Consider the following 22934-nt stretch of genomic DNA (forward strand, 5'->3'; position numbering starts at 1 on the left):
TGGGTGCCATCCGGGGAGAGACTGGGGTAGGTAAACTTTCGCTGGCCTAAGACTCCTGTAAAAACCTGCAACCCCAAAGGCCAATGGCCCGGGAAGCTGAACAGCTCCTCGTTTTTAGCAGTGTCTGCTCTCCGCAGCAAAGAGTTCTGCTGTGACGTTGGCGGGATGAAATAGCTTTGGACTTAGCCCCAGGTCTGATGACTTGATGCCATGTAAAGAGGGAGCTGGTGCTTGAAGTGACCATTGCTGACTCGTCACAGGACATTTCTGTTTCTCGGGCTGGGATTTCACGCCGAGAGCAGCTGACGCTGCTGTGAAACGGATGGCAGACATCTGCGGGGTGGGGACGGCTGGCTATTTTAGGAGAATACGTTTCCTTTTCTCTGCAGCCTGCTAACGAAGGGAGGAAACATCTTGGCTTTGGGTTTTGTAAGAAGTGAAGACCCTCTGTAAAGACACAATGGGCATTCCAGCCCTAAGCTGTATGGAGCCTCTGGCCCCGGGATAGTTTGAGCACGCTCCAGCTGGAGGGCTTGCTTAGGAGGGGATGCTGAAGTCAAGCTGGGGGATTGTGAGGGACAGGCTCCCTGCGGGTAGGGAGCCAATCAGTAGCTTCTGGGACAGAGGAATCCACAGCGGGGCCCGGGCTGTGACCAGGCGCCCTCTGCCCCTTGCATTCCCCCCAGCAAAGGGGAATCACTGGGCACTGGGCTCGGGGCTGGGAAGTGCCGATTGTCTGAATCGTTGAGACTGCTTGAGCAGCCCTCGGACGGGCTGTGACCAGGCCCCAAACTGAGGGGAGAACAGAGGAGGCAGGAAGTGGCCAAGGGGAGGCTGCTCTGTGGTATCGGGGACTGAGACCCTCCTCACCTCTTCCCCCTCGGGCGCCGGCTTGGGACCTATCGGAGAGGGCAGGCCCGTTCCCTGGCCCCTTGTCCGACCAGGGGAACCTGGAGAAGGACAGGTTGTAACTTGGCCGCCAGCCCCTCAGATTGCCCGATAAGGCTACCCCAGGATTTGGGATTTTGGGACTGCCGGCCCCTAAGCGAACCCTGCTCTACCCCTGTGGCTTCCAGGTTGTATATGAACACACAGGGCTTCGTGATTGGTTTAAAGTAGCTATTCATCTGCTGCATTGTGAACCCGAACACCGGGGCACTGGGGCTCAGCGGAGAGAGACTGGACCGGAAGTTGAGACCCTGCTCCCATTCCATGGCCTGCAAGTGACTTCAGGCCGGTCACTTGGGGGCAGCGCTTCCGAGATCCAGGGCTGAAAAGTGCTATTCTGGGCACTACAGTTGTGGCCAGAGGCCTTGTCGATCCGGGCACTATGCACGTGCATAGGAAGAGATGGTCCCTGCACTAAATCTAATTTAAGACAAGACTTGACAAGTGGATGTACCAGGCGATCCCAGGGGTGAGGGTGATGAGAACGCAGGGCTGCACTCAGTGCGCAGCAGGTGCCAAGTCAAAGGGTTTCTGTTGTTGAGGGTCTCCGGGTCTAAGCACAGAAGCCGGAATTCGTCTCTCTTACACACAGAGTCAGAGCTCCACCTGTGTGAGTGGAATTTAACCATATGTTGTTAGGATTAGCGCATGAGAACCAGGAAGTGAAACTGCCCAGTCTAGCTTCATCAGCCAAATGGCATGAAATGGAAATAAAGGAAACAGATGACGGCAGTGGAAAGAGATTATTTCAAAGGTTATTGATATTACTGTAAAGGGTTCCCAGATAACTCACACACACGCAGCTGGGTGAGGGCTGGTTCTCCGCTCACACCTGATTAATAACAGTGCCTCTGCCAGGCCAAGGGTTCCACTGTGCGCTAGGCACTGCACAAACCCATAGTACGTGACAGAGCCTGTCCCCAATTATTATATCATTGTGACTAGGCCTGGCTGAAAATTGTCTTTCATGGGAGCTGTGGTTCTTCTGTCAGCTGGGCTATATTGCCCATCATGCCTCAGAGCCAGGGACTCCCATGATGCAATGCCTCCCCTCTGCAAGAAGGGAGACTGAGGTGCATCATGAGTGATGTAGTCAGACCTGGGAAACTGAAATATTTGGGGTTTTCAGCCTAAAATGTTTTGCTACTCACATCTGTGCAGAAAATAAACATCTGTGGGAAGAGAACCCCAGGGAGCTGAGAGTCCAGCTCAGGATATTTGAATAGCTCGGCAGCTGCCTCAGAAATGGAGATTGTCTCCTGCCTGTGGGAAGGGTCAAGTGGCCCCATCCTCGAACCCTCTAACTTTAGCTACACAAACAGCCTTTTATTCGCTGGAGAGCAGCTCTTCGCGCTGGGCTAGCAGTTTTCTGGAATGGGCCACTGCTGTCTTTTTCAAGAATTAAAGTGAGACCTAGAACATCAGTGACCTCGTGGGAGAGAATCAAGAGGGGACAAACCGCAACAGCAACGAGATTTGCAAACAAACAGAATTACGTAACGGAGAAAATCGCTACGGCGACGTCCCCTGCTCCTTACACCCTGGAGAAGCTTGTGTGAGGCTCATCTCCTGAAACAGGCGGTTGCCTGTTTCCTCCCATCTTCCTCCTCCTCATATCCCCAGCCCTTTAACTCTGCACATCACAGAGTGCGACCCAGGAGTTCTGGGTCCCAGTCCTCACCTCTGCCCTGCCACCAACGCTCTGTGTGACCTTGGACAACTCCCTGCGTCTCAGTTCCTGGGATCGCCAGCTGCACAATGGGGGTATTTCTTCTTCCTTTCTTCTGCCTTCTGTCCATTTGGGTTGTAAGTTCTCTGTGGAAGGGACAGTCTAACCAGTGGCACCCTGATCTCAGCTAGGGCCTCTAGGTGCTACTGTAATACCAGGCGCTGGGTTCGGGGTGCTCTTACTGTGCACAAAGCTCGTTTTTGCATCTCTTGAGACAACCATATGGTTTGAAGAGGATCTGGATGGGGTGAGTGGGGTCACCGAGCGTTCTCGCCTTCTGGTGCTTGCCTGGCTGGTTCTTTGTGATGTGCTCAGGGTCGAGCTGATCGCCCTGTGTGGGGTGGGGAAGGAATTTCCCCCCTGGTCACATGGGCACTGACCTTTGGGGTGTTTTTCTCTCCTTCCTCTGCGGCATGTGGGTGCAGGTCACTCGCTACCATCTGGGCATGTCTCATTTAATCCTTTCCCCACCATGGCAGGGGTCTTGGTGCACCTTGGAGCCTCCTGTTCTCTGCCTGGGGCATGGTCCAGTCTCCTGTGAGCTGTAATACGTTGGTTGCTAATTTGGGTTCCTGGGTTTCTATACAGGAGGCCGGACTGGATGACCTAATCCCTCCTCTTTCCCATTGTCTCCTAAAGGCGCATTGAGTGTGTTCTGTTCAGATGTGGTCCATCCCGCGTCACTGTACGGTTTGAAGCTTATCTGATGAACTCATGTGGCTGCTCCATACCCACCAAGGCTTCCCCATTACGCCTGCCCAGCCCGTGCCTAGTAAGTGAATAAACGGGCAGTGTCCGGCCAGCAGGAGGTGTGAGGGCTCCAGCATCTCTGCTCACCTGGGCACATGCCAGGGGTCATCAGGAGGGTTTAAACCCAGGCCCTTAAACGCCACACCGCTGATATCTGCTGCTTGCGTTAAAGGAGTAACTCCGCCCGCTGGCAGCAGTGGTAGGTTGTTCTCACTAGAGAGGGATGTGACACACTCTGTGTTCATGTACATTCCAGTATGGCGGGACCGAAGCTCGGATGTGCACCCAAAGCATGAGGGCAGCTCTGACCTGCACCCAAATTAGAAGCCAGTGCTGGTTACAAGGCACCTACTTTCCCCAGGCACAGAACTTTGCTAAGCACTGGGAGGCCGTGTTCTGGGGTAGCCATATTCCACTCCAGAGGTGGCTGCATTTCAGCTGCGGGGGGGGGGGGGAGCAATTCCAGTCTCTCTCATCAGTAAAGCCCTTTGGATGCAATGTGCCATAGCGGAAGGTGGTTGTTAATAAGAGGCTGATCGAGGTGAGTACTGGGGGCAGCGCCGGAGTGTGACCGGTGGTGCATTGTCCTGCAAGCCAAGCAGCCAGAGTGGGATGGTTTCTGCCCAAACCCAGCCGCTTGGCATCAGAAAGAGGAGGGTCACAGAGCGTTTCTAGGAGACACAAACTCCCCTGCGTGGAAATGTGCAGCGTGGCCAGCTCCAGAGCACACACACGCTCTGGAGTTCACAGGCCACAAGCAAAGCCAGCCCCCTGCTTTCCTGCAGCTCTGGGCAGTCGGAGTGGAGATGATGATGATTATTGCCTGAGCCTGTTACCACGCTGGCTGCAGCAGCTGTGCTCGGCTCAGTCCTGAGCTGTGCAAGGCTGGAGTAGGAGGCAGTGTTGCTCAGAGCCGAGCGAGGGTGGATCTCTCTCCACAGAAGCAAGAGGGGAAGCTGTCAGTGGGAGAGATGGAGCAGCCGTGTCTGAGAGCAACCTCCCTCTAAGGGATCCTCTGGGTGTGTGCGTGCGTCCCCGTGCCTTGGATTTCCGCCTGTGCCCCTAATCTCATGGCTGCTTTGACATCCGTGCACAACAGCTGGGTTTGTTCCATTCTGTGATCTCCAGAAACAAAGGCACTTCAGAGCCGGACGGACCCACGCCCAGCCGCCTTGTTGTTATTAGACACGGAGGAAGGCGACAGCCCCGTGGAGTTCCCTGCGTCGTCTGCAGCCGGGGTCTGTGCGGGTGAGAGCGCGAGCAGCCTAACGAGACAAATTAACAGCTAGTAATTTTCCACCCCTCTCTGCTCCTTCCCTGACAAGTGGCTGGAAGGTTGGCCTGGGCCATGGGGGACAAAGGAACCAGGTTGGTTAATGTCTATCTAGATATTGTTTTACAATGTGGGTTATTCTGCTGCAGATGGTGATTCTTGCTCGTGCATTATTATTTGGCTGGTCGCTGGTCCGTGGATACCGCGTCCAGCCTGCTAATCCCAGTGCATTTCTAGCCACTAGGGTTTTTTTTTTGGAGGTGGCAGGCTCGGGGGGGAGATCTAGGCATTTGCTTTGTGTGCAGAGCAGCAGAGCTGTGTGTGGTATTTAATGGCACAGGCGAGGGAAAGCAGACTCCCAGCAGCCCGCTCTCAGATGAGGCATTTCTCTACCTAATGCACATTAATAGCCCCATGAATCACGCATTATCCTGGGCTCTCGCTCGCGGTAGGCATCCGCCGCTAGCCAGGGTGCCCGGCGTGCGGCGCTTTGTTCGCCCGGCGCGCCGCGGCTCCAGCCCTGGCGAGCTGAGACAGCGCAGGCTTGCCGAGCTGGACTTTTCAAAGCCTCGTCGGGTTTCCCCCGGGCCCGGGTCCCCGGGGAAGAGATGAACAGAGGGGTGGCGGTTTTGCAATGCGCAGCTCCCTCTCCCCGGGCTGTTTGCGGGGTTGGTGACACGCGGGGGCAGTGGGGGGGGTGTCACATTTTGGGGGGCGGGCTGCGTTTCCCAACTGGAGGCATTTTCCCGTTTCAGCTCTGGCTTTGCCTGGACCCAGTCCAGGGCAGTGTGGGCTGCTGAGGAATCCTTGTGCATGTTGATTTCCTTTCGGAGCCAAGCCCCTGCTGGTCTCTGGCCTGGGGGTCAGGGATTGCACGGCTGCTGGGGGGGGGGGGGGTGGAAGCTGGTTCTGTGCCCCCCTGCGAATCCCAGTCGCTTTCCCACCTGGTCGCTCCAGAACACAAAGCAAAGGGGATCAGGGCTGGTTGGCTGCAGGCCACGTTTAGATTCCTGGCCCGGTCTCTGAGCCCAGCTGAACACGACACTGGCCCTGCCATTGTCTGGCGGGCTTTGGGGGTTTGCCGTCTCGTCTGGGAGCAGGCAGGGCTGCACTAAGGTGGGGGTCCCTTGGGGGAGGGGGATTCCTGGTCACCCCCCACTCCCTGTTCATGTGTGGTGCAGCTGGCCCACTGGGCAATCTTGCGGTGAGCCCTGGCTCTCTGTGGGGATGAGCCGTGAGTCTCATTCAGTAGCATGTGCAGCGTTACCTAGTTAGTTTTGCCAGAAGCTGGGAACGGGCGACAGCGGGTGGATCACTTGATAATTACTGGTTCTGTTCATTCCCTCTGGGGCGCCTGGCACTGGCCAGGGGGCTTGTAGTAAGTGGGTGGAATCGGTGCTGGGGAGAGGCTCCCGGGGACAGCTATCAGCCCTGGGCAACTTGAACTGTGCTGCTGCTTCCCACGCCGGACCCGATGCTCGTAGGTTTAGCTCAGGGGGCATGTTTCAAAATCCCCTCCCAGAGCTGCCCCTCCTCCTCCTCCTCCTCCTCAAGGAAGGATGGTCTAGTGGCGAAGATGCTGCTGTAGGACTTAGGAGCTGTTATTTCAATTCGTGGCTTTACCATAGACTCCCTATATGACCTTGCACACTGCGCCGCTCTGTGCCTCAGTTTCCCCACCCGCAAAATGCAGATAAGGATCCTCCCTTTTCCCCACTCATCCTTTGCAAGCTCCAGAATAGGGACTGTCTCTAACTATGTATGTGTACAATAGGGTCCTCACCTCGGAGTGCATAGGTTTTAGGAGGTAGGCCCGCCACAAAAATTAGGTCCGGGTTACGGTTTCAAGCCCCTTTCCCTCAATGGATTATTCTATATATATAAAAACTGGTTCACCCATAACTAAAATGAACCTGCTGTTTTACTCATAACTGAAATGCAGCCACTTCTGGGGTGGGATTGTGACAGCTGGTTAACCGCTCACAGCAACGTTACACAACAGTGTGGGAAAAGGAGACTGTCCCTCTGATCTTGTGAAAGAGGGCACCCCCGAAAGCCAGGCGGGAGCGTTGGTTCAGTACAGACTCAAGAGGGACACAACTGTACTCTGCTAATGCAGGAGCGAACTGTAATACACGAGTGCTTCTCTCCTCTAGCGACTGGCCCAAAGACAGGAGAAGGGACCAAATGCTGGAATTTTAAAGGACTTTGAGTGCTTGAATCCCTTTAAAAATCCGGCCTTGCTACCGTCATTAGCTAAACCGGTGGTTCTCGAGCTTTTGTACTGGTGACCCCTTTCACACAGCAAGCCTCTGAGTGCGACCCCCCCCCATAAATGAAAAACACTTTTTTTATATATTTAACACCATTATAAACACTGGAGGCAAAGCGGGGTTTGGGGTGGAGGCTGACAGCTCGCGACCCCCCATGTAATAACCTCGCGACCCCCTGAGGGGTCCCGACCCCCAGTTTGAGAACCGCTGAGCTAACCGAACTGGATCCCCTTTGTGGCATATTGCACAGACATGTTGTTGGGGGGGTTAATCTATTTATTGTTTGCATTTTGCTGTTAACTGTCTTTCATATTTAATTCCCTGATTCCAAGCCCAGACCTGCCTGTCTGGGGAGTGCAGTCCAACAGCATTTGCTTGCTAAGACGTACCATACATTGCACTGTTATTTATCTGTATTGTGATAGTCTTGAGTCAGAGCCCCATGGTGCTCGGTGCTCTTATAAACACGAGAGGGCCTTGTGCCAGGCCCTGAGAGCAGTTCTGCTCGCGTGACTCTACCAACTTGATGGAGGTGTTAGTTCATGCAACCAAGAAACTGTCACACTGGATCCCAAAGTTCAGCCTGAGGGAGATTTTCAAGCCACAAATGGAAGTGCCTTTGAAAGCCCCCCCCCCCCCCCGGCTTTGTGTTTGAAATAAAAAGGGGTAGACTGGAGACTCCCCTTTCGCTGTTAGCAGTATAGGGCCTAAGACACACACTGGAGCAGTTGTGAGTCCATCAGCAGAGGGCATTGGTACCGGCCTGGATGTGAGCACACACACACACTATGGATAGCGGTATCTGTTTCCAGGAACTGGAAGAACTAATCAGCAATGAGAAGTGCACGAGCTCTGAAAAACTCGTTCGGTTTCCCGTGAGTCAAGAACCTTGTGTGAGATCAGCTGGTTGCGTTGCTCTTAAAACCTTTGCTAACACAGGGTTCTCTTTGCTGCTTTAGGCTGCCCGTGTGCATACGTACACAAACACACACAGCCCTTCCAGCCACGGCAGGGAAAGGGGTAAGGCTGTCCAGCCTGATGCTTTGTAGTCACTGAGCTAAGGGACTGAGCAGGATTCCTCTCCTGACAGGTTTCCCTTTCACCGGGATCCCCCTTCTGCACCACTGTGTGTGGCTAATAATTTAGGCCCCAGGTACTTAAGGGACCGTCTCTTCCCATATGTTCCTCGAAGGCAACTCCGCTCAGCTGGCTTGTCTCTGTCCTCCACTGGAGACCAAGCTGGGACAAGTTCAGCTGCCCAACCGTCCCCTCCCCCATGAGGAAAGTGCCATTGCACCTGGGGAAACCGAGTCACGGAGGTTCTTGTGCTGAGAAGAACCAAACTCTGCTGCCTGTAGGCCTGGTGCTCCCTGCCTCTCTCCCTGCAGCACTACTCTGTGGACTGAATCATTTATGCCCAAGGTACTTAAGAGACCATCTCACTCCCCTTCCAGCCTGCCTAGGCAGCTGGGCTTCCTCTGCCCTGATGTAGCTGACTCGAGTCTGTGCAGGGCCAGTCAGGCTGGGATGTCTCTTGTAACCCCTTCCATGGCCACACACAAGGAGGGGGTGGGTGTTAGGGTCCAAACACCTCAGGAACTCAGCAGAGGAACACAGCTATTAACAAATCCAGCTGTGAGGTCGCGGATCTACATCATGGCCATTCTGACCTCCACGGGGCAACAGGACTAGAACTCGGGTCTTCTTTCCCCCTAGTGCTTAAGCTAAAGGAGACTCTCCAGTGGCCATTTGCAGTAAAGGGGGAGTGACACGCACTTGAGCAGTTCTGATTCCATCCAGTGGGGGACGGTGGCATTGGCCCATATACATTATCAGTTCAGAATGACATGGCCACTGGAGGCCTCAGTGCCTGAGGGAGACTGGGGGTAACCTCTCTAGTCAGGGGACACAGAACCCCCTGCCCGGTTACTGCTGGAGCCAGAGCCCAGGAAGGCTGCATCAGTGGGGCTCTGGTCCCCAGGGCAGTGACTCCAGGGGCTGATTCATTCCCAGATATGCTGAATTACTCAGGGGGGAGGCGTTTGCAAGTGAGGGCTACCCCAAACTGCAGTGTGTGTGTGGGGGGGGAGGGAGGTGCCGTACCCTGTGTATATGGGTGGGTGTGTGCACGCGGGAGGGGAGTGCTGTACCCAGTGTGTCAGTGTGTGTGTGTGTGGCGGGGGGTGTCGTACTCAGTGTGTATGGAGGGGAAGGTGCCACACCCAGTGTGTGTGTGTGTGTGAGGGGGAGCACCATACCCAGCATCTGGGGGGGCAGTGCTGTACCCAGTGGGGCGCTGTACCTAGTGTGTGTGTGGGGTGGTGGTGCCATATCCACTGTGTTTGTGGGGTGGGGTGGGGTGGCACCATGCCCAATTTGTCCGTGTGTGTGTGGGGGCAGTGCTGTACCCAGGGTGTGTGGTGGGACGTGCGGCGGCGCTGTACCCAGTGTTTGGGGGGGGTGGCGCTGTACCCAGAGTGTGTGTGTGTGGGTGTGTGTGGGCGGCGCTGTACCCAGTGTGTGTGTGTGTGTGTGTGGAGGGGGCACTTTACCCTGTGTGTGTCGGGGGTGGTGGTACTGTACCTAGTGTGTGTGTGGGGTGGTGGTGGTGCTGTACCCCGTGTGTGTGTGTGTTGGGGGTGGCGCTGTACCCAGTGTGTGTGTGGGGAGCGGTGCTGTACCCAGTGTGTGTGTGAAGGGGAGGGCTGGCACTGTACCCAGTGTGTGTGTGTGTTGGGGGTGGCGCTGTACCCAGTGTGTGTGGGGGGAGCGGTGCTGTACCCAGTGTGTGTGGGGGGTGGGTGGGCTGCGCTGTAACCAGTATGCATGGGGGTGAGCGCGGCACTGTACCCAGTGTGTGTGTGGGAGGGGCTGCGCTGTACCCAGTGTGTGTGTGTGTGTGTGTGTGTGTGTGTGGAGTGCTCTACCCAGTGTGTGTGTGTGGGGGGGGGTCTGGCGCTGTACCCAGTGTGTGTGGGGTGGGTGGGCTGCGCTGTAACCAGTATGCATGGGGGTGAGCGCGGCGCTGTACCCAGTGTGTGTGGGAGGGGCTGCGCTGTACCCAGTGTGTGTGTGTGTGTGTGTGTGTGTGTGTGCGCACTGTACCCAGTGTGTGTGTGGGGGGGCTGGCGCTGTAACCAGGGTGGGGGGGGTGGAGCTGTACCTCGTGTCTGTGGGGGGGGTAGAGGAGTGGCGCTGTACCCAGTGTGTGTGTGTGTGTGCGCACTGTACCCAGTGTGTGTGTGTGTGTGTGTGTGTGTGTGTGTGTGCGCACTGTACCCAGTGTGTGTGTGTGTGTGTGTGTGCGCACTGTACCCAGTGTGTGTGTGTGGGGGGGTGGAGCTGTACTCAGTGTGTGTGTTTGTGTGTGTGTGTGTTTGGAAAAGAGACCATGAAGGGGGGATATGATTGAGGTCCATAAAACCATGACTGGGGTGGAGACAGTGAATAGGAAAGTGCTATTTACCCCTTCACATAACACAGGAACCAGGGGTCACCCGATGAAATGAACAGGCAGCAGGTTTAAAAGAAACCAAAGGCAGTATTTCTTCACACAACGCACAGCCAACCGGTGGAACTCATTGCCAGGGGATGTTGTGAAGGCCAAAACTATAACTGGGTTATAAAAATGAGATCAGTCCCTGGAGGACAGGTCCATCGACGGCTATTAGCCAAGATGGGCAGGGACGCAACCCCATGCTCTGGGTGTCTCTAAATCTCTGACTGCCAGAAGCTGGGGCTGGACGACGGGATGGATCACTCGATAATTGCCCTGTTCTGGTCCTTCCCTCTGACACACCTGGCACCGGCCGTTGTTGGAAGACAGGACACCGGGCTAGATGGACCATTGGGCTGACCCAGTAAGACCGTTCTGATGTTCTTAGGTGGTAAGGGGGGGCTGTTTGGCATCCCCTCCCCCAGGGACCGGTTCCAGCCCTGCCTAGAACCCTAGAGGAGCAAACATCCCCATCATTTCTAGAGGGGCCCTCTCCAGCCTGAGGTGTCAGGAGCAACTTGTAGAGAAACCGATTGGATTTTCCTAGGACATGGCAGGTTTCATCCCTGCTCAGTCCTCTCAGACGGTTCTCCGAGGGCACTGAGCAGCAGGTGGCCAGGCCCATCCCTGCCCTCCGAGAGCAAGCAGGGGGAGCCCACAGAGCTCATGCATCCCCTGAGATCTGCCCGGTCTGTCTTCGGAGGCCATGTGCCTCTCTGCCCCCTGGCACCAGGACTCCCACATCCCCCTGCTACCAGGGTCTCTCCTGCCCTGAACGGAGCCCCCCCAGCAGAAAAGCTCTGGCAAGCTCCACGTGCCTGGTGGAGGGGAAGCAGGCGAGGGCAGATGCTGCCCTGGCGATCGACACACAAGAGAGCCAGAGGCCTGGTTTCCCTGCTGCCCACAGCGTGGAAGGCTGGCCCAGTGATGGTGCCAGCCTGGGACTTGGGAGACCAGCGTTCAATTCCCACCTCTGCCACAGACGCCCTGCATGACCCTGGGCGAGTTGCTGAGGGCCAGTGGGGCTGATGGGCTTGGGAAAATCCCCCCTAGATGCCTCTTTGCAGGCACCTTGATATCTTTATCAAGCAGCCTGTGCTGCCTGTGCCTCAGGTCCCCATCTGGGCTCCGGGGGTGGGGACACCGCCCTGCCTCCCAAGGGGCTGTGAAGAAAAACACATTGGGGGATGGGGCCCTGTAAATGCCTCCCAGGGATGGGGCTGTGCCTTAGTGGAGGTGCGACTTGCCTGGCCACATGTGGAGAACTGTCTGCCCAAGCTGCTTTCCTTTCAGCTGGGTCTCTGAGCTGCCAGCTGGCCCCGCCAAGAGGCTCCTCAGCACCTCTTTAATTACACTCTTCTTTTCACGTGCAATTCACAGCTTGTCCGGGGTGAGAAACGCTCTCCCCACGCAGCTAAGATCCCCAAGTCCCTGCTCAGGGGTAGCTCACAAGTTCCAGTTTCACTCCTGTTGCAGGGAGTGTTTCATTCCCGCTGGGATCACGGCCAGCAGCTGGTATGTAACCTACACCCTGAGCTGGCATTTTCACTCCCACTGACTTTCAACCGGTAGGCTCCCCTGGGAATCCCAGCCCAAATCTCCTCTGCACCTGAGCTGAGCAGCTGTGTGCTAGGAGCAGGTGAGCCAGAAAGTGCAACGGGTCTCTCTATACCGTCCCAGCAGAGAGTAAAGCAAATATGAACGGATCTGATAAATATCTGGGGTGCTCATCCCCACGGGACTACGATGCCTTTTGTTTTCTGCACACGGGGCCTTTACATTTCTAAGGCCTCTGCCTGTGTGCAGAAGGCGTGTGACTGGTTTTCTCATTCTCTGAGCCCCTGCAGACTCACTCACTCACTCACATGCACACACACACTGCGCTCTCGCCTGGAGACTTGACTTTTGTTCTTTCTTGTTGTCTCTCCATGATCTACACTCCACTCAGCCTGAATTGTTCTTTGCTGCTGAGCGTGGCAGCGTGTTCCAGCCACAAGGGCAGAGGGTGAGGGAACAGAACGTCTCAGGTGGAGTCCGGGGGACAGAAGGGAGCCGGGAGAGGAAAGGGCTGGGTGTAGAGGAGGAGGTGTAGGCAGGGATGGGGGTTTGGAGAAGGCTCAGTACAATGCAGACAGCAAAGGGAAGTCAGTATAGAAACTGTGATAGCAGCAGGAGGGGATTGGCCCAGCTGTGTTTGAGATGGACTGGAGCGGGCAGAGATGGGAAGGGGAAAATTACAATTTAGGGCCCACTGAAATCCTGCCTCACTTTGAGCCCTGCATGGAGAAATCGAACCCCAGGTGCCATTGCAGCCTTGCTTAGCCCTCAGGCCTTGTGCTAGCTCTTTGCACACCCATAGTCACCAGGTTTCCTCCTCACCCCTGCCAGAATAACCCTTGCACCAGGCCCAAGAAGAAAGGAGCTGCTTCCTGCAGCCAGTCCTTGTGATGACGCTGTCCTGCCTGCAAACTGGCTTTGGTAATCGCTGTGCCTGGCTGAGCGTCGGGTGCCTCTGGCTGCCGATCTCGTGTCTAGAGGATCAGACAAATGCCAATGCAGCAGTGACACAGGAGTGAACTGGACACATGGCCTCTCTCCCCAGTCTCAGCTCCGGTGTGTGCTCGTGTGCCCAGGAGCAGATCATGAAACTGACATGTCCCTCCATGCTTCCACCCATCATGTACATACGATCAGAGAGGAATAGATAAGGAAAGGGACATTCCAGCACACAGACCCCCATCATGTACATACAATTTCATGTGTTGTAGATGCGCACACGCTCTCTCTCTCTCTCACTCACTCACACACACACACACACACACACAGAGGAATAGATTACAAATTTGACATATCCTACCAGACTCCCCCCGTCATGTACATACAATCACACGTGCATGGGTGCGCATCCACAGGCACACGCAGGCTGCTGCTTCGGGGCCCCTGGAAAGCAATAGCTGCTTGTGGAGTCAGATGGGACACCCCGGCAGACCCTCTGATTTCCTGACCCATTCTCCGGCTAACTCTTTCCCCGTAAAGAGCTCGGTTTTACTCTCTAGGGAGGGTCTGTGCTGAGAACACCAGACAAACGCAGCAGCTTGTCTGTTCTAAGCCTACCCTGGGAAGTGGATTTGATATGAGGACGGAGAGAGGGACTTGCAGGGCCTGGCGTCAAATGGCCTGGATTGGAGCGTGCAGGCCATGGTGCACCCTGCGGCTGCTGTGGATTCTGCCTTAGCAGTGTTCTGGGGGGAGAGTGGGGGGGAGGCGGGTGATGGTGATTGCCAAGCAAAGTGGTGGCTTGGGGATGTGCTCTGCCAATGCACCACAGCCCTCTCCACATTCTTCTCCTCTTGTGTCTTTCCGGTATGGCTATAAATATCTTCCTGGTACGACGTACCATACCATACCGCCCTATTTGCACCCCGGTGTCTCCTCTGTCCCACTGTGCCGTCTGGCGTTTACACAGAGCACTGGGTCACAAGTCAGGACTCCGGGGCTCTATTCCCGCCTCTTGGCAAGTCACTTGGGCTGGGACTGTCAGAAGAGCACACCACCGATTGGATTGCCTTTCCAAAGAATCCATGCCTCAGTTGCCCTACCAGCAGAATAGGAATATTAACCCTGACCTAACCTCCCGGGTGGGATTTGAGGCTTAATTAACATTTGTAACGTGACTGGATGAACGATGCCCTAGAGATCTCTCCTCTGGGTGGGTTTGGAAATGCCGTTCGTTGGCAGGAGAATGGAAAAAACAAGCCTTACCGAATGCAGGGAAACCACTGCTACGACTGCCCAGCCTCTGGCAGCAGGAATAGCAGCGCGGGGAGAAGTGATATTATGTTAGACCCGCCCACGCGCAGCTTCTTTCTCTCACTGCGTGCCTGACAGGCCGGCTAGGATTACATTAAACTGACAAATCTCTCTCACTCTCTCTTTTTCCTTTCATTTTCAGGGTGCGTTTCCTCTAATGTGCAAAGTTTTGGAATCAAATCCCTTAGACTCTTTTTTTTTTAAGCTTTGAAGGGTATTAAAAAGTCCATGATTAAAATCAGCCTGTATCCTGCAGAGAACAAGCATGGAAATTCTAAAGAAGCCAGACCCTGGAGGGTTCTGTTGATTTGGGGCAGCTTAATTCATGTTTTGGTCTTGATATTTCCCTAAATTACAAGGCACAGGTGTGCGTGGGAATGTCATTTCAAAGGGGCAGGCCCTGGATATGCTTAGTTATGAAATCTGACCAGTGGTGGGATCCCTTAAGAAGCAAATGCTTAACCAAATTGACATTTCCATAATCTTTCCCACATGGAGAAGTTCCTGGATTTCCAAGCACCTGAGTTAACCCTTTGAACGCTAGGGCTGCCCTGAGAGCATCACGCTTGTAGCTCACCTGCTAAAATCTGCAGGCCTGAAGCTTGGCTCTTAAATTCTGCTCCAGCCGAGTCTGTCTGTAGCACCCGCAGCTGTTGAGATCAGGAGCTGGGTGGGACGGGGAACTAACTGCTTAGGGCTCAGTGCGGGAATGACTAGGGGTGATCTCTGGCCTTGTATGATGCTGAAGGGCAAAGCAGACTATCGTAATTGTTCCCTCCGGCCTTAAATTCTGAGGGGTTCCCTGGACCACTGTGTCATACCCCGGGGTGCCATTGTGCTATGTACAGACACACAGAGGAAACAATCTACCCTTAGATCTTACAAACTAAGGCCCCGATCCTGGAGTGAGATCCTATGTGAAAAGACCCTGCTGGGAGCAGGGAGCTTACTGCAGGACCAGTGCCTAAATTGAAGGTGGATTTAATAAACCCCCTGGGTAAAAGGTCTGAAAACTGGCCTCCCAGTTAGCCAGACCTCCACGTCTACAGAAGCGTGGCATATCCCCAAGTGCACCCTACAATTAAGGTTCTTAATGATTTCAGAGGAGGGTCCCATGCTGCGCAGTAATGTTCATTGCTCACAATGCTTCTTGCGCCTCCCTGGCAATCCCACGGGAGAAGGGGGGCGTTGGTATCTTACCGCTGAAAGCCCGAGGATGGGGTGTAGTAAATTGAGGCCTGCCATCTTTCTGCAGGTCGGCTCTGGCCACCAAACAGCAGGAAGCAGGGACATCTCTGGGAAGCAGGACATCTCGGCTCTCAGTGAATCTGGATGCAACCAGATTCAGTGTCTGAACGCTGCCCATCTCCGCGCCTTTCTCTAACCCACTTCTGGGGACAGCCGGCAGCATGCACTAGAAGGTGCTATGCCGCACCCTGTTTCTAAACGCCTACGGGCAGGCTTGGCTTAATTCAGTTTGGGTTTTATGTAATTTATGCTGATCAAATTGATGTTTCGTTTTAAGCTTTTTAAAAAATAATGGATTTTTACATTTTCACAGTCGTGGGGAAGTATGGGAGTTTGACATTGCAGGGGAGGGGAAGTCAGACAATAATTATTTAATGACGTGTACAATTGTAAAGCTTTATAAATGTTAAAACACAAATTGTCAGCATCACATGCCAAAATATATAAAGTCGATATCCTTCAATCAGACGCTAAGAAGTTCTCAAGCAGCATTTTTCTTCCTTTGTCTAGCTGCACATTTCGACGATCAGTGGAAATACGTTTCCCCTCGGTTTGTGTGCGTTTGGTGAAATCAACGTTTGCCAACATTTACTGATAATAATCTAATCCTTCCAAGCCTAAGGATCTCTTTTCGAAAGACATCTGGTCTTGATTTAAGGACTCCAGGTGATCTAGAAACCTGTCACGTCCCTAGCTAAGTCATTCTTCTGGTTAGTTACACCTTGCTAGTGATGGGAATTGCCTTTTGCATGTTTTGTATTTCACATTTTTGTTTCTCCCCACAATTCTATCACTGTGAAATAAAATAGCCCTTGTTTAAGTAGGACCTACACTATTTTGTGTTCTGCAAAGCCAGCATACGGGAGACCAAGTTAACTAACACCCTCCTTTATCAGGGCAGTGCTGATATCACAGGAGATCCTGGTGCACAGTCGTGAAAGGGAAAGAACCCCAGCCGTGATGGCTTGTGTTTCACAGGACATGGAGCAGTGTGTATGGAGAAGGGGAGCAGTTTAGGGGCAGGTATGTTTTTGCTGAGTTTCCACAGGAGTAGGGGAGGAAGGAGGGTCCAGTGGTTGAGCCAAAGGGGTGGGAGTCAGTAGACACAGGTTCAAGTCCCTGCTTCACCATGGACTGTTTGTGCGACATGGGGCAAATCACGCAGCTGCTCTGTGCCTCAGTTTCCCCATTTGTAAAGCAGGGTTGATGATAAGAGCTAGGTGTTGTTATGGATACTTGAGGGTACTGGTAAAGGGAGAAAGGAGCCTTTTACCTCTACATTGCTGCTTCAGCTTCAGTCCAAGATCATTCCCATCTGGGAGCCGTGGCGAGGCCATTGTGAACCATGTCCTGGAGCAACTTCCATATCTCAGCCGCCACCGTCACAACTAGTACCCTTGCATCACGGAGCCTGGCCGTCTCTTCCCCACAAGGCAGGGGCCTTGTGTGGGACGCTCGTCCTGCCGCTGCCCTCTTGGTACCTGCTCTGAGGGGATATGTCTTTAAACCATCTGCCTCCCATGCTCCACAGCTCTGTTCTGGAACTGACGGCAGCATCTCCAAACGAGTAAACAGCGAGGCAGGAGGCTCCTGCTGCTCATGCGGCCAGGCCGGCACAGTAAACACTCAAACATGTCACCTAATTATTTGCAGCTTCTCTAAACAAGCATCCCCCGATCCTCCCCCAGCACATGTGCTTGCTGTACCCCAGCCAAGGAAAGTCACTGACAATGAGGCAGCGCTTCCAGCCCTGGCCTGCTTTGTTTTCACTAAGGCTCAGACAGGACATGGGCTGGGATCCTGCAAGGTGTGGAACCCAGCTTGCTTGTTGATGGTCTGATGGAGACCTGGCAAAGGCTGGTGCAAGCACGTCCCTTTTAATTGTGCGGATCAAGCCGCTGGGCCCCATGGGATTTCCTTCCCCAGCCGTCTGGCTAAAGGACCCATAGAGGCTCATGCATTCAGCACCTGAGGCCTTAAGAATAATCCCCATAGGCAGCCAGCTCAGGGGTATCATTACATACGTGTTATGGGGTGTGTCCAATGGAATCATTTCACAGTCGCTGCAGTATGTTTCCTTGCAGTCTACAGTTCAGCCACTAGATGTCTCTATGTGCTATATAGAGTTCCTGGTAGACAAAGAAGACCAAGCTGGAACATGTGCTGAGTGGAAGTGTGTCTGTGGTTGTAGTGTTGTGATTTGATGAATGCCTCCTGTTTAAGGAGGACTGTGATTCCACATATCATAGAAGACCCTCAGGTTGTCCCAGTCTTGAGTTAGGTTATGAAGGGGAGAAATCGGTTATGTTGGGGGGCAAGGACGGGGAACATTTTGCCCCAGAAATGCAAAGTCCCAGTCATAATGAGGGAGTGGAAATAGCACAAGAGTTCCTGCTTTGCAGAGAGACCAGCCTGGCCCACAGCCCAAAGGGATGTGGATATGCTTGGATGCTTCTCCCAGCTTCTGGACCTTTCTGAGGTTTCACCCATCCCTCCCCTCCCAGTCCCTGGGTGCCTTCTCCTGGGTGCATCTCTCTCTTGCACACTGTCTTTCTCTCTCTCTCACACACACACACACACACACACACACTCACTTTCAAAGCCCTTTTCCATCTGTCCCCACGTCACATATCCACCTCAATGTCTTATCACGCAGTTGACCCCTGTGTTTACTGCCCCCGCAATGCCAGCCTAGATCATCTGCTTCTCCCATAAGAATCTTTGCACTTTCTCCTATGCTGCTGCTTAAACCATGGGAAAATTCCCCAGCAACTTCCATAACGCCACGGCCGAGTCCTCCTTCAGATCCCTGCTTGGATTCAGATATTCCACGGATCTGTCTGACCTCCTGTGTCACACAGGCCAGAGAGCTTCCCTGCATTAATTCCGGTTTGAACTGGAGCTGAGCTTTTAGAAAAACAGCCCATCTCGATCTAAGAATTGCCTTTTGCTTGTGAGGTCAGGAAGCTCAAAATCCAGAGCTGAAACTGGCAGCTGGCCCTGGTGTCTAACGGCCTGAACCAAAACCCCGATCGGAAATCCGGGGACGTTTGGATCCGGATGGGAGCTCTGAGACTTGGCCCTGTTTCTATTGCCAGACTGCAGAGGCAGCAGGCCTGGATACATGGATTCATCCATCACCTGTCCCTGGACTTCTTCCCTCCCCCATGCTGCCAGTGTGAGCGATTGGTGCTCCTACGCTGCCTTACACCCCTTTGCAATGCCCACCCTGGCCTGTGCAGCGAGAGACTCATGATGCTCTTTCTTGCTGACGTTCACCCAGCGGGATGCTCGGGCTTCTGCCTCAGGGCTGCGGTGGGAAGATCAATATGGCAGGGCTGGCGGATCTCACCAGAGGTTGTAGGGCTCTGGCACAGGGCCTGTGTGATGGGATGACTGAGACTTCAGTCACTCACATGCGCACACACACACACACACACGCCAGGTTGTTTTCCTGCCTCATTACGCTGAGTGGTGAGGGAGATGGGCAGTTTCTGCCATATTAATCCACTGTCATGTTACCGGGGTGAAGTTTAATCTGTGATTAAAGACCTGGCTGGCCACGAAGCCCGCGCTGAGCCGCCTTTCAGAGAGGAACGGCTGTGTTAAGCTGGGGCACCTGCGTTTGGAAGCGCACAATACAGTGCAGTGCTGGAGAGGGCGGGTGGGGGATGGGAGTAGCCTCTATCTCTCTGCCACAGGAGTTCTCCACCTGGGGCTTGGCAGCCTGCCTTGCCCATACTGCAAAGTGGGTGCTGGGGCACCACTGGGGTCAGTGGGGCGCTACAGTTCTGCAGCGGCCACAGCCAGGTGAAGAGATTCCGCGTGGGAGGATCAAACTCCCCTAGCGCCGTTTGCAGCGGGCTCCTGCCCAGATTCCAGCCCCAGTGGCTGTTATATCCCCCCCCTCCCATTTTCTGCGTAGTTCCAATTTCTGCTAAACCCTCTCCGCTGCCAGAACCTCCCCCAATCCCATGACAAGCCACCTGCCCCCTGCAAGCTGCCCAAGCTCCTGGCTGCCCTCCGCATGGTTCCCCCCCCCCCCACAAAGGGCCCCAGCCCAGCTTCCAGGCTTCAGCCAGGCTGAACTGAGTCTGGCCAAGTAAGGGTTAAACCCGCCAGCGAGGAGACCCCAGATCCCGCTGAGGGCTCCTGTTAGGTGGCGATGGCTCTCTGGGTTTTCTGGGTCATGCCAGCTACGACCGCCGCCCTGCCCCACCCTGCATGTTCTCTGCCCCACGTCCCCTCAGTGCCCACATCCGTCCCCTGCCCCCAGCTTGGTCTCGGCGGCAGCTCGATGGGGCTCCCCCATGGGGGCCTCAGGGGCAAGAGGCGAGTGGGGTGAGGCCTTGGGGAGGAGTGTGAGCACAGCGGGGGAGGGGGGGGAGATTAATCCAGCCCTCTGGATGCTGAGCACCCACTTTTTTTTATTTTTTTAAATTTTTTTTTGGTGGGTGCTTGAGCACCCATGGAGTCAGCACTTATGAGCTGGCAGCACCGGACTGGGAGTGGGGACATGGGTGCTGAGTGATCTTTGGGTGTCCACGCGGTAGGTTCCCCCCCATGTCGCTGCCCCACAGAGCTAGCAGATCACTCAGGCTCTGCCAGCAAAGGCCATTACCCGAGAGTGAGCGGAATATCACGCCTCCCTTCAGCGTGGAAAGGAAATCGATGGCATTGCTTTAATATCCCAGCCTGGCCACGGGCAGAACTGAACTACTCATCAATCTTCCAGACAAAGATCAAACAAGCCCCACTCAATTATCCGCCACTAAATAAGTTGCTCGTTAACACGGCGCATCCCCGGACATGTGCCTAACGAGCTCATTAAACTACCAAGCAAATCCATGGCCACACACACGAGCATAACCACCGTAGCCCTGCGTCCCGTTCTCCATGGACAGGAAAGATTCCACGTTGCTTTTGGTTAGCGCTGGGGGGTTGCCAGCAAGTCCCCTCCTGCTCTCACTGGGGGCTGGCTGGCTGCTGCCCTCCGCCTACGGTGTGGCTGTGGATGCATTTCAGAGGGGCTGCGTGATCCTCCTTACGGTTAACGTCTCCTCTGCAGTGTAGGCAGCAGCCTCTCCCACGGCAGCTCCCTCCGTAGGGAGATTGTGCAGGGCCAGTAAGCCGCATGGGCTGGTGATTCTCTGTGTGGGAGCCAGAGAGAACCCCAGGGTCTGTCGGTGTCCAGCAGCCCCAGTAAAGATTCCCCTGGCTGTGCTCAGCTGGCCGAGGTGTTCCACAGCCTGCTTTGCTCACAGCAATCAGCTGCCTTTCCCGATCCTATCCCTCCCCACCTAGGGGCCTGTGGCTTAAGTACATCAATCTGGTGAACAGTAGCCCATGGTCAGTGGCGGATTACCGTATGGGCCCACGGGCCCGTGCCCAGCCTTGGGCCTCCCTGACCTGCTTGCTGCTTGCCCTCAGAGGGCCTTTATAAAGGTGGCTTAGCCGGGCTTCTTCGGCTCTTTCCTCAGCTTTGCGGTGTTTCCTGGTTAGGTTGGAAACGTCGTCATTCCTGGTATTTCAGTGATTTCGTTCTGGGCCCCGGGCAGAACTTGGAAGAGCAGGTGGGGCAGGGAGAAGAGTAAAGGCAGGTGTGAGGGCCGGACAGCCTTGTAGGCCTGGCACCAGCTTGGGACTCAGGCAGTCAGAGAACTAGTCAGGGCTCTGCCAGTGATGCGGTGTGAGACGGTACCGTGCCTCAGTTTCCCCATTCAGAAAACAGGGGTAATGAGCCATCTGTACCCCAGAGGTTGTGTGTGTGTGTGTCTGTGAAGCTTGGTTTGTTCACATTTGTCAAGTGCCATGGGCCTCGTGGGGTGCATGGGGGAGGTGCTGCAGAAAGGCAAAGGGCTGTTAGAAATTCAGAAACGCCACACAATAGTTAAACCATGTTCTTTCCAAATCTGTGGGGAAAAAACAAGCTCAAGGCTGAGTTTGAGGGTTTTTTTGGGGGTCGGGGGTGAGTTCTCATATCCAAATGGCTTGGTCTGTTCCTATCTGCTGTCGTTCGTCTCCTGCCAGGGAAGGCGGAAGGCGGAAAGCTGGCCTGGAGTGTGACCCTGCTCTCACGCCAGGAAAACTCAGAGCTCCTCCCTTATCCGGTCGAGCAGGGGCTAGTTGGAGCCTCACCGCCCTGTGATCTCCATTTCTGCTGTCCTGTCATTACGCGGCATTAGATGAGGGCCCAGCTAGCTGTCAGAAAGAGTGAAATCTCTCTGGGCCTGATGTGAGTGAGCAAGGTAGGGCTACTGTACTGTGGAATGCAGCTGGAGCTCTCAGGCTCCATGTGCACGGTCCGCGTCAGCGAGCCTCCCAGCTGTCACCTAGGGAGTGGGGCGAGCTCCCAGCAGCTCACCCTCTGTCACCTAGGGAGTGGGGCGGGCTTCAGAGTCCGAGCACCAGCCCAAGCCGCGCCTCAATTTGAGAGCACGGGACCTATTTAGTTAGAAAACGGAGCTCTTCGTTCAGCTTCAATTCCGGTCATTTGATGTTTTCGATCATTTGGAAATACAGAGGCTCCCCGGGTTACGCAAGACCCGACTTACGCAAATTCGACCTTACACAAAAAGTTCCATGAAGCATAAATAAAATGTTTGAGTTGCGGAAAATATTGCGTCGCTTATTTACTGTAGTGCGGTGTGTGGGTTTACCGCGGCTAGTGTGGACGTGCCGTGAGGACGCGAGGTAAGTCGACCTAAGATACGTCAACTTCAGCTACGCTATACTCCTAGCTGAAGTTGCGTATCTTAGGTCGATCCCCCCCAGTGTAGACCAGGCCTCAGTCTCGTGTTATTTCAGTGATACTGTATTTCTGTTATTTCACCCTATTATTTCATTGAAATCATGCCTGTCTCCTCCTCTCCTTCCTCATCTACAAATTAAGCCAATTGTCATCCACCACCAAAATGCAGCCTTCAGTGTGCCAGGATAACAATAGGATTAAGGTAAATGCAATATTTTTGTTTGTTTTTTATGCTTGCACAATATACGTTTCCGAGTTACGTAAAATTTGGGTTACGCAAGGCTTTCTGGAATGGAATGATTGTGTAAGTCAGGGAGCATCTGTACTTCATCTGAAAGGCGTCCTACTTCTCTTTAATCTTGACAGCGAGAGGCCATGTTTCCGTCCCATAGGTTCAGGCTACTGACCACCAAAGCACTGGATAGCTTCAGCTTCGCTACGTAGAAGGATCTATGATTTGCAAAAGATGTTCTTGTTGAAATGCCCCATGACTGAGGACACTTTTGTCTCCCGTGTTATCTACAGCAGAAGCAGGGTAGGTGAAATCACTGACAATCTCGACTGGGTGGTCACCCGCAAAGATGCTAGAGGCTGCAGCGGGTTCAAAGTTGCTGCCCAGAAGAATTTTGGCTTTACCCCAGTTAATTTTCAGGCCA

General features: G+C 54.3%; 1 protein-coding gene across 1 annotated transcript in view; it reads left to right on the forward strand.

The window, feature by feature from the left end:
* Positions 1-3942: 3942 nt before the first annotated feature.
* The window catches only part of LOC120398292 (beta-arrestin-1), a 181652-nt gene continuing 162660 nt past the window's right edge, over positions 3943-22934 (forward strand). Inside the window, exons 1-2 of the mRNA XM_039525620.1 lie at positions 3943-3968; positions 4556-4795. Of these exons, the coding sequence (XP_039381554.1) occupies positions 4776-4795 (20 nt within the window). The 5' untranslated portion in view covers positions 3943-3968; positions 4556-4775. The remainder of the gene's footprint in view (positions 3969-4555; positions 4796-22934) is intronic.

This window comes from Mauremys reevesii, linkage group 1 (genome assembly GCF_016161935.1).
Source record: "Mauremys reevesii isolate NIE-2019 linkage group 1, ASM1616193v1, whole genome shotgun sequence".
NCBI classification, from domain to species: domain Eukaryota; kingdom Metazoa; phylum Chordata; order Testudines; family Geoemydidae; genus Mauremys; species Mauremys reevesii.